This window comes from Sphaerodactylus townsendi, linkage group LG06 (genome assembly GCF_021028975.2).
Source record: "Sphaerodactylus townsendi isolate TG3544 linkage group LG06, MPM_Stown_v2.3, whole genome shotgun sequence".
In the NCBI taxonomy this organism is placed as follows: Eukaryota; Metazoa; Chordata; class Lepidosauria; order Squamata; family Sphaerodactylidae; genus Sphaerodactylus; species Sphaerodactylus townsendi.
Window position 1 is genome coordinate 122,948,379 of NC_059430.1, and position 11,453 is coordinate 122,959,831.

General features: G+C 46.9%; 1 protein-coding gene across 1 annotated transcript; it reads right to left on the reverse strand.

The window, feature by feature from the left end:
- Positions 1–309: 309 nt before the first annotated feature.
- On the reverse strand, positions 310–10,343 carry LOC125435703 (phospholipase A2 inhibitor and Ly6/PLAUR domain-containing protein-like). Its single transcript, XM_048502020.1, has 5 exons — positions 10,182–10,343; positions 4,938–5,054; positions 3,039–3,191; positions 1,239–1,382; positions 310–594 (listed from the first exon to the last, which is right to left on the reverse strand). The coding sequence occupies exons 1-5, from the start codon at positions 10,234–10,236 to the stop codon at positions 416–418; spliced, it is 648 nt and encodes a 215-aa protein (XP_048357977.1). The 5' UTR covers positions 10,237–10,343; the 3' UTR covers positions 310–415.
- Between the last annotated feature and the right edge of the window lie 1,110 nt (positions 10,344–11,453).

Below are 11,453 nucleotides of genomic sequence, written 5' to 3' on the forward strand. Positions count from 1 at the left end.
TAAAGCCTTGACAATATGTTGAAAACTTGTCCTCGATGCTATTAAAAAACACCATCTCTTTGCAACTGGCCCAAAGAGGGGAAAACCTAGCCCTGTCAGTGAGAAACTGGCCAGTTGGTCATCACAGGTGTGAATCCTGTGCAAAACTGTGGCTTTGTGCTACACTGTAATGCCCAGCCTGATATGAGTCGTGGCATCGGGAATCTGCCTTCAGGCAGGATCTGTCCTGGGGGCAACCTTTCTGCCCTTTTCTGGATAAACCAGGAGGCCTGGTCTTCAGACTCAACAGAAGAAGAATGCATAGAAGTCTTTTCTGGTTTTCATACCGGTTTATTAATGGGAGAAAAAGTGAATGAAAGAGAGGGGAAAAGTCAGGAGGTCTGTGGAAGGAAAGGTTGAGATCCATTCAGGGCCATCACTCTTGAGACAGCTTCTTCCCATGACTGCTGGTGTTCGGGGCTGGGTGTTCGGGGCTGCACAGCACCTTGTCAAGGGTAAAAACGATGCTGGCAGAATAAAGCCCAACCCGCAGTGGCAAAGAGCACGTTGTAGCTGTGCCGCAGCCCCTGGCTGCGAAGAGGGAGGGTTGACCGGCTGCAGAAGGACAAGAACAACAATCAGCAATAGAGTTGAGAAATTCTTGGAGATTTGGCAACTCCGGGTTGAGAAATTCCAGGTTGGAACCTGGGGAGGCCTGAATTCGGGGAGCGGAGAACTTCAGTGGCAACTTTCCTTATATGTCGCATGGTTGCACAAACACCGTATTGGTGTCACTCAGTTCAGGCAGCCGCCAGCAGGGGGAGCTCCTGCAGGCGGCTCAGTTCTGCATAGTGGGGTATCATGCAACGGAGTCCACCTTTCTAAGCAGCCATTTTCCCCCCGGGGGACTGTTCTCTGTCTTGTAGAGATCAGCTGAAATTCCAGGCCACCCCTCCCTCCCCTCCCTCTACCTCTGCTAGAGTGGGTGGGCCATGTCCAGAGACATGGACATGGCTCTCCCTCCCTTGCATGCCACCCCTCCCTCCCCTCCCTCTCCCTCCACTAGGGTGGGTGGGCCATGTCCAGATGCCGGATGACTTTGGGTTGTCTATGGAGAGAATTAAGGGTAGGAAAATTACTGATCCTTCAGTTCTCCTGGGTGGCAGAAGAGAGGAGGGTAGTCAATAGTTGAGTTTTGAGTTCGAGGCTCAGTTCCTGGAGCCCCCTGGGAGCCAACCTGTTGAACAAATGAGCCTTACCTATGTTCACTGTCCCTGACACGAAGACGCAGTGATTGTCTGCTCCTGTGCAGGTCAGAGTCTCATTCCCTTCACAGTGGTTAGACTCAAGGGCCAAACAGACTGGGCATCGCAGCCCATTGGGGTTGAGATTCGCTGGTGGCACTGGAGAAAGAGATCCACAGACCAAAATTAGCTGAGCAAATCCCCAGAGCACGTGCCGCAGGAAACAAATTCCTTCAATAATTTAATTTATATTTATATTTTACTGATTAGATTTATAGGCCGCCTCATCCCCGAAGGGCTCGATTACAGCTGCCTCTACAGCAGTGGTGGCAAACCTGTGGCACGGGTGCCAGAGATGGCCCTCAGAGCCCTCTCTGTGGGCACACATGCACAGAGTTTGTCATGTGAGGGGGAAATCCCCCCCCCCCCACACACACATCTAGGTTGGCCTGGGCCATTTGACTTGATGGGTGTGCATCTCAGCGAGCAGGGAGGCTGGTGGGCCTGTTGCCTGTGCTCCAGGTGGCTGCTGCCTGGGGGAGAGGGGACAGAGGCAGCAGAGATGCTAGAGAGGTGCACAGCAGCGCATGTGGGACTTGCTGGAGGCTACAGCAGGCTGGCCCCTGCTCGAGGGGGTTATTCAGGTTAAATTGGGACTAATTGTCATAATGGGTAAGATTGTCAACTAGGGATTTGGAAAACTGGATATTTGAGGATGGGGCCTTGGAGTAGGGTTGGCAGGTCTCTCCATGCCACCAGCAAGGGATTGGGTGTGGGGGATAGTGTTGCCAGATCCAGGTTGGGAAACCCCTGGAGATTTGGGGGGCGGAGCCTGGAAAGACAGAGGGACGCAATGTCAAACAGTCCACCCTCCAAAACAGCCATTTTTCTTTCAGGGAACTGATCTCTGTAGTCTGAAGAGGAGCTGCAATTCCAAGGGATCACCAGGTCCCATCCAGAGGCCAGCATTCCTACCTGGGATAATGGGGTTTAAGGATGGGAGGTACCTTGGTAAGGTATAATGCTAGGCAACCCACCTTCAGAGCAGCCATTTATCCAGAAGTGGAATGAATGAATGAATGAATGAATGAATGAATGAATGAATGAATGAATGAATGAATGAATGACAGCCCTTTACAGCCCTGGCCCTGCCTGAGCAGAACACTTACCACCAGCTATATCGGGGCCCTCGCGGGGATCTTGGAGAGTTCATTGGGGGAGCTTGCTCAAGATGGCTGGTGTTCCACCCGGCGTTTGGAGGGCGGCACGCTGATGTCGCCCTCCCCTCCCTTACTTTTACACTATGGGCCCTTAATTTCTATGGGGCCCTCAGCTCTCTGGGTTTGTTTGTTTTCCAGGGTGGGTTTATTACGTTTTCTGAAGTTTTATGCTGGATGCGCTGTAATTTTTGTTTAATTCACTGCACTGTTTTAGTGGGTTTTAATGTGATTGTTTATTATTATGTTGTTCACCGCCCAAACCCTTCCGAGAGGCGGTATATGAAACTGATTATAGATGAATGAATGAATGAATGAATGAATGAATGAATGAATGAATGAATGAATGAATGAATGAATGAATGAATGGTTTTAATTGGACTTTAATGTAGTTGTTTATTGTGTATGTTGTTCACGCCCAAGGAGCCCCTTGGGAGAAATTATATAAGCAATTATGAATGAATGAATGAATGAATGAATGAATGAATGAATGAATGAATGAATGAATGAATGAATGAATGAATGAAATGGGATAGCCAAGGTTGGGTACTGTGGAACTACTCGGGGTGGGGTGTGTGCAAATGGGATTGTTCCTTACAGTTCAGGGCCCACTGGTTGCAGAGGTCGTCCTGGCAGCATCTGGAAAAGCTCCGGATGTGGACTCCGGCCCCGGTGCTGAGGCTTATGGAGCCAGCGTAGCAATCGTCAGCAGCGACGCAGGACTTGAGGGTTTCCGTGGTGTCGCCTCCGCCTGCAGAAGACAAAGCAGCCCTTGGGAGAGACAGGTTGGAGCACAGATGAAAAAGAAGTGTTGCCAAAACTGGCTGTTTGTCCAAATGTTCTCCCCCAGCCCCAGAGATATTATACCGTATATACTCGCGCATAAGCCGAGGTTTTCAGCTCATTTTCCGGACTGAAAAATGCTCCCCTTGGCTTATACGTGAGTCACGGAGGCTGCCCAGCTGGCTGGGGAAGAGGGGAGATCTTCCCCTCTTCCCCAGCCAGCCGAGAGACCTCCATGCAGGAGAGGAGCCCAAGCCATGCCTTGAGCCCTGGGGGGGGGGGGGCAGTATCCAAATCCAATAAACTAAACTAACTAAGCTGCTGCATTTTCCACCCTCGGCTTATACACGAGTCGATGAGTTTCCCCAGGTTTTGGTGGTAAATATAGGTGCCTCGGCTTATACACGGGTTGGCTTGTACACGAGTATATACGGTAATTGAAATTATTGCCTCGTGTTCTTTGTGAGGAGCTGCTATGAGATCCAGCCATTCTGCTTATGATTAACAACTCCAGAATGGGGAATTCCTGAAGGGTTGCAGACAGTGCTTCTAGAGGAGGGAGTCTAGGAAGGGATTTCACTTATAATCTATGGTATTCCATAGAGTCTGCCTTCTGAAACTGCCATTTCCTCCAGAGGAAAAGATCTCTGCAATCTGTTGTAATTCTGGGAGAACCCTGGAGGTAATTCTGGAGGTTGGCAACATGGCTTCTGCACGTAACTGAAGAGGGTGGGTTGCTTGGCTGCTGTTTCTTATTATGCCCATCATGCTAGAGCAGTGGTTCTCAACCTTCCTAATGCCACGACCCCTTAATACAGTCCCTCATGTTGTAGTGACCCCAACCCTTCGGGGGAGGGCGGTTTATAAATATAACAATAAATAAATAAATAAATAAATAAATAAATAAATAAATAAACCCTAATTATCCATTTTACAGATGGAGAACACTGATACAGAGAGTCTTAGGCAACCCTGTGAAAGGGTCATTCGACCCCCAATGGGGCCCCGATCCCCAGGTTGAGAACTACTGTGCTAGAGTGTTCTAAATAAAGAGAGAGAGATGACAAAGACAGACAAATAGATAGACAGGTAGACAGATGGGTATATAGACAGATGGGTAGACCAGCAGACAGGAAGATAGCAGACAGATAGATAGATGAATAGACAGATGGACAGGTGGATGGACATTCAGATAGACAGACAGCCAGGTCTCTGTTAAAAGACTCACAGGAATGGGAAGAAAGGGGTGAACCAGACATAAGTTTGTTCGGGCTCTGTTTTGGTTTTGTAGTGGAGGATGCTTAGCTAGTCTCTGGAGATTTTTTTAAAAAAAATTAAAAGTTTCACTTTAAAAGTATGTTGCCAAGCTAGTCCATGACAGAGAATGTGGCAGAATGCACCTGCCTTCGTGGTCCTGATGGAGAGAAAGACCCGATATAAAAGAAATAAAGATCCTCGTGTGACTGTTCCCATGTAGCAAACGCAGCAGGGGAAAAAAAGGAGATACAATCTGGGAGAAGATACCCTTTTCTTTTGCAAGACAGAGCTCCAGTAACCTAGGAAATGCAGGGTCTTCACAGCACAGAACCTGCAAAGGGAATCTTCTGTAGTGATGGAGCACCGATGTCTCTGGCATCAGTGGAAAGCAAGCTCTTCTACTCCACCTGCTGGGCGAAGAAGGCATGCACTGTTGGTTTCTTTTTCTTTTGCTTACCCAAAATATTCTCCCCGATTAGGGTCAGGCAAGTGTCTTCATTTGGGCCGCAGGAGCGGGCCAAGCCGTTGCATCCTTCGCCAGGACTAATGCAAGTTTCGCAGGTCAGGCAAGATCCTGGGAGAGGAAAAGAGACGGCAAAATAAGGCAGGATTGGTATAGTCACCTCTAAAGTTGCCAGTTCCAAATTAGGAAATTCCTGGAGATCTAGGGGCAGAGGGACAGGTTTGGAAATGGGAGGGATCTCAGTGGAGTAAATACCTTAGACTCCACCCTCCAAAGCAGCCATTTTGATCAGGGGAAATTCTATCAGTAGTCTGGATTTCAACAGTAATCCTTATCATATTTTATGGATTGCCCCTATTTCAACTAAATTAACAGAGGGCCTTTCCCCACTTACCTTAAGTCCTGCGCTACTCTCCTCAAGTAGCGCAGGGTCCCCCTGCACTCCCCACGACAGGGGCGGCGACAGCGCAGCTGCCCCGATGCTGCCGCTGTCGTGCCCCCTCAGTGTGCGGCATCCCTGGCGCTGGAGAAAACAGCGCCTTTTGATGACCCCGTGCAGAGTGCGGGGTCATGGGGACGTGGGGACGCCCGGGCGTGTGGCATAGGGGGGGATCCTTGTGAGTGGGGAAACGCCCTAAGTTAACTAAAGGATAACATAGTCCCCCATTTGTTGGTGGATAGAGACACAAGGATTACTCAGGCAGTGGACAAGTGTCTCTCCACCATATTTTCCCAAAAGAAATAAAGGCTCCACATGTGCTGCTCCAGAAAATTAGATCAAAGGAGCTTGAAAGAAAGGAAGACAAGAAGTTGTGATTCTGAGAGATTTCCGGGACCCACCTGGAGGCTGGAGACCAAGGTCCAGTCATGGGGCAGCTCAGAGGTACAGCCTCCACTTTACATGCAGAAGGTCACAGATTCAATGGCCAACATCAGTTAAAAGGATCAGGAGGTAGGGAAACCATCTACCTAAACTTCTGATGTGCCCCAGCTAGTCAGAGCAGACAACAGCACTAACCTAGACTGGTCAAAATAGTGTGACAGTAGTGTGACAGTATAAGGCAGCTTTGTCTGTTCATCTGTATGTGTAACCTCTATCTGTGGGTTCTGTGGGGCAGAACTTGAAATGAGTTTGCCTCAACAAATTTAAAAAAACAAAATGGTTTACTTTCTTAACATATAACATCAACCATCAACATTTAACATCACACTTCAAGGTCCTGTTCAGGTTTCATTTCAAGTCCTTCTAGTTACAGTCTACTGATATTGCCAAGTCCAATTCTTCCTGCAAGTGGGTTGGCTCCTGAAGACTCCAAGGGCTTGGTGAACAGGATTCAACATGACGAAGGTTTCCAGGAGAACTCTCACCCATTACAAACACACACACAAAAAACACTTAACAAGGTATTAAGGGCTTATACAAATCAAGGTCCGAGTCTGGTAGCCTTGTCTCCTCCAAACTACATGAGCTCTGCAGCCTCCTGCTGCTTTGAGTCTCCACCCCTTTCTGGGTCAACCCATTCTGAGCATGGGGGTTACATATGCATGTCCGAAACAGGAAGAAGAGTTTGGATTTATACCCTGCCTTTCTCTGCTGTAAGGAGTCTCAGGGCAGCTTACAAACTCCTTTTCCTTCCTCAACCCACAATAAACACCTGGTGTGGTGGGGGAGACTGAAAGAGTTCTGAGACAACTGTGACTGGCCCATGGACACCCAGCAGGCTTCATGTGCAGGAATGGGGAAAGAAGAAGAAAAGTTTGGATTTATACCCTGCTTTTCTCAACCATAAGGAGTCTCAGAGCAGCTTACAAACTCCTTTCCCTTCCTCTCCCCACAGCAGACACCTTCTGAGGTAGATGGGACTGAGAGAGTTCAGAAAAATTGTGACTAGCCTAAGGTCAGTAAGTAAGTTTCACGTGGAGGAGTGGGGAAACAAATCTGGTTCGCCAGATCAGAGTCTTCCGCTCATGTGGAGTGGGGAATCAAACTGGCTTACCAGATTACTGGCTTTCCAGAAATGCTCTTAATCTGAGCAAATTCGTGCATATTAATTCAGGAGAAAATCGACCAAATATGTCTTACCTGAATATGAACTAATCTAAAGGCAAGGTATTTGGGCTTTTGGGGGGTATTTTTGGTGTTTTTTCACATTTTGGCCTGCAGGGGACGCATTGTTAAAAAAAAGCAGCACCAAAATTTCAGGGTATCATCCAGAGACTGTCCTGATGATACCAACCAGGTTTTGTGAAGTTTGGTTCAGGGGGGCCCCCATTCCCCATTGTTTGCAATGGGAGCTAACAGGAGATGGAGGGTCCATAGCTTTGGCCTCCCCTGTACCAAAATTCACCAAACTCTGGTGGTATCATCAGGACAGTATCTGGACGATACCCTGAAATTTTGGTGCTTCTAACTTTAAAAATGCACCCTCTGCAAGCCAAAAACACCAAAAAATCAGACGGACCCAATTTTTTCAGGTATATCCGAATATTCGGGTATATCCGAATATGTTATTTGTCTTACTCAGGCATACAGATAATTTTATTCCTGAATAAATCCGAATCCGAATTTTACTGAATTTCTAGGATATTGACCAAGCCTACTCAGATCTTCCTAGCAGCTGCATCCCCAAACATCCCCAAATGAGAAATCTCCTTTCTCATTTTTTAACTTGGCACTGTCCTCCGTTTCTGTACTCTTGATTTTACTTGCTGTGCAAGAGATTCTTTTAGCCTCTTCTGACTCCATCTTCTTGGTCATCGGGTCATTAATAAACTCCTCACTATTGACCTAATCCCTGATTATTTACTGGAAATGGGAGTTGGGAAAGGAAAATAATCTGGCTCATCAACAACTCACAGGTATCAAGGTGCGGAATGAAATGGCCTTTCAAATGCATATAAGCCATTAAAGACTTGGGTGGGATTTTCCACTGCTCTATACCTAACACAGAATTCTTGCTTTGAATTTTGTTGGGCTTTTTAAAGAACCAGATGTAATGCTCTCCTAGAAGCCTTGCTTAGGGGGAGATTTCAGCACTTGGCCGAGGAAGACTGACAGTGCCCTTATATTACCAGTACAATTGAGATTTTAAGAGGAGTTTGGATTTATATCTTGTCTTCCTCTCCTGTTCGGAAACTCAAGACAGCTTACAAACTCCTTTCCCTTTCTCTCCCCACAACAGACATTTTGTGAGGCAGGTGGGGCTGAGAGAGTTCTGAGAGAACTTTGACTAGCCCAAGGTTACTTTCGTGCGAATTCTAGGAACCACTTAATTTTGCCTCTGTTTTCTAGACTTCCTAAACCTGATGATTGTGCCTTAGTAAAATGCTTGCTTGTGGATAAAGATACCACCCTCTCATACAGGGGTGAAGTTCTATTGTATTGCTAGCAGAGTGCAGAAATCTCTGCTCAGGTACAGGTGATATACCAATACTCTGCATCATTTGCTTCCATGTTAGTTTTATTTATTTGTAATATCCCCGGTCAATGACTATAAATAGACTAAACTAAAAAACTCTTTTTTGTCTTTTTTGTTTCTTTTGTGTAATTTGTAGGCAACTGGTGCTCAAATAAATGTTGAGAAATGCACACTTTTTTGCAAGGGGGAAATGGTAGGCAAATCAAGGCTCTCGGGTTTGTTTCTCAAGTGGTGGAAGCACGCTGTCCAATAGAAGCATGCTGCAGAGCCAGCATGGGGTAGTGGTTACGAGTCGGTGGACTGTAATCTGGAAAACCCATTCCCCAACTCCTCCACCTGAGTGGTGGGCTCTTATCTGATGAACCAAATTTGTTTTCCCACTCCTCCATTCTTACTGGGTGACTTTGAGCTAGTCCCAGTTCTCTCTGAATTCTCTCAGCGCCACCTACCTGACAAAGTGTCCGTTGTGGGGAAAGGAATGGAAAGGAATGTATAAGCCCCTTCAAGTCTCCTTACAGAGGAGAAAGGAGAGTATAAAACTAAACTCTTCTTCTATCAAAAATGTGGCTATTGGAACGGATCCAGCAAGCCCTCCAGTTAGAGTTTTGGATCAAGCCTTAGAACAACAATGAGTGGGGGTCTCTGAGTGGCCACACTCAGTTAATTTACCTCATGGGGTTGTTTTGAGGACTAATGAGATACCTGCACTCTGACTAGGTTAATAATGTGATGGAGAGTAGTGCAAGAAACAGAGTCATCCCTCCTAACGGCCTGAGCCAATAGCCTCAAAAACAACCTCAGGTGTCCATAACATTCCCTCAGATTCATGAACCCCATACAGTGTGTCCACACACCATTGGGTATTTATTGATGTACTGATCGATTTTTATTGGTTTTATATGCTGCTCTTCCCCTCACGGGCTCAGAGCAGCTTTCAACATTTCACATACATCAAATCAAACCAAAATAGATTTTAAACTACAATAAAACCACAAATCAATGATTAAAACCCAATCGAAAATCGGATGGCAAACCCAAAGCCAAAAAGAAAAGGAGTGAGTAGGGGAGAGTAGATAATGGAGAGAACTGTAGCTGGCAGTGTGGTACAGTGGGTTAAGAGCAATGGTCTCTAATTTGGAGAACCAGGTTTGAGTCCCCTCTCTTCCACTTGAGTGGTGGGCTCTTAGCTAAGGAACTAGATTTTTCCCCCACCCCTACATTCCTGTTGGGTGACCTTGAGCTAGTTTTCCTCAGAGCTCTCTCAGCTCACAAGGTGTCTGTTGTGGGGAGAGGAAGAGAAAGGAGTTCATAAGCCACCTTGAGTCTCTTTACAGGAGAGAAAGGTAGGGTATAAATCCCAATTCTTATTCTTCAACCATATGCCTGGTGAAACAGCTCTACCTCACAAACCCTATGGAAATTAGACAGGATCTGGGACTCATTGGACAGAGAATTCCACCAGTTTGAGGCCAGGGTTGAAAAAGTCCTAGCACCAGCCAAGGCTAGCCAGATACCTTTTGGACCAAGGACCACCAGCAGATTGTCATTTGCTGAACACGATCTTTGGGGGACTTACCAGGAGAGATGGTCTCGGTATTACACTATTGCTATCATTCACAACTGCACGGGATTTTCCTCACAGGACAACCCAGATGAGAAAGACTGTTATAGCACATTGATAGTGCAATGTCCAACAATGTGTGGACACAGCTCTGGAGTCTGGATTCCCAACTACAACTGATGCCCTGCCCTTAACTCCAGGTATTTCCTCAGATAAGACAGAAATAGTATTGCCTGCAGAAGTCCAGTCAGGACTCACCTCTGCCCAGGAACATGACGAGGAACAGACTGAGTTGGACCAGGGCCTTCTCCATGGTGGCTGGAAGCAAGATCTCTGCAGAGAGCCCTTGCCGTTGAAGCAACGAACAGGACAAGAATATATAAGCCAGAGCAGTTACATAAGGGTGGGTGAATCAATAGGAGCTTGGTGTCGGGTTTGTGGCGTTAGAATGAGAGGCACTTAAACTCCTGGACAGCCCTTGTGCTTCCTTGACAGGTGATTCTCTTTGTCTATTGATTGCCTCAAGGAGCCCCTTTGTGCAACCATCTGGTTCTGTCCCATGGCCAAGGGAGCACAATTTTCATTCCCCCAGACCGCTCACATTTGGCAAGGAATCTGAGAGCCTTGAATTTCAACACATGGAATTACAAAGACTGCCCACGCTGCCTACCTGAACAGTAGCTTGCACCCCCTCCCCGCCCATAAGAACATAAGAACAAGCCAGCTGGATCAGACCAAAGTCCATCTAGTCCAGCTCTCTGCTACTCGCAGTGGCCCACCAGGTGCCTTTGGGAGCTCCCATGCAGGATGTAAAAGCAATGGCCTTCTGCGGCTGTTGCTCCCGAGCACCTGGACTGTTAAGGCATTTGCAATCTCAGATCAAGGAGGATCCAGATTGGTAGCCATAAATCGACTTTTCGTCCATAAATCTGTCCAAGCCCCTTTTCAAGCTATCCAGTTTAGTGGCCATCACCACCTCCTGTGGCAGCATATTCCAAACACCAATCACACGTTGCATGAAGAAGTGTTTCCTTTTGTTAGTCCTAATTCTTCCCCCCAGCATTTTCAATGCATGCCCCCTGGTTCTAGTATTGTGAGAAAGAGAGAAAAATTTATCTCTGTCAACATTTTCTACCCCGTGCATAATTTTATAGACTTCAATCATATCCCCCCTCAGACATTTCCTCTCCAAACTAAAGAGTCCCAAACGCTGCAGCCTCTCCTCATAAGGAAGGTGCTCCAGTCCCTCAATCATCCTCGTTGCCCTTCTCTGCAAAATTTTTTTTTTTTCGGTCTCTTTGATATCCTTTTTGAGATGTGGCGACCAGAACTAAACACAGTACTCCAAGTGCGGTCACACCACTGTTTTACATAAGGGCATGACAATCTTTGCAGTTTTATTCTCAATTCCTTTCCTAATGATCCCCAGCATAGAGTTTGCCTTTTTCACAGCTGCCATGCATTGAGTTCACATTCCCATGGAACTATCAACTAAGATGCCCAAATCCCTTTCCTGGTCTGTGACTGATA

Bases quoted from the DNA above. Each gene is read 5' to 3' on its own strand.
- LOC125435703 (XM_048502020.1), bottom strand. From the start codon at position 10,236: ATGGAGAAGGCCCTGGTCCAACTCAGTCTGTTCCTCGTCATGTTCCTG. The intron at 5,055-10,181 runs GTGAGTCCTGAC...TTCCTCTCCCAG, and splicing joins CGTCATGTTCCTGGGCAGAG to GATCTTGCCTGACCTGCGAA. The intron at 1,383-3,038 runs GTAAGGAACAAT...CTCTTTCTCCAG, and splicing joins CAACCAGTGGGCCCTGAACT to TGCCACCAGCGAATCTCAAC.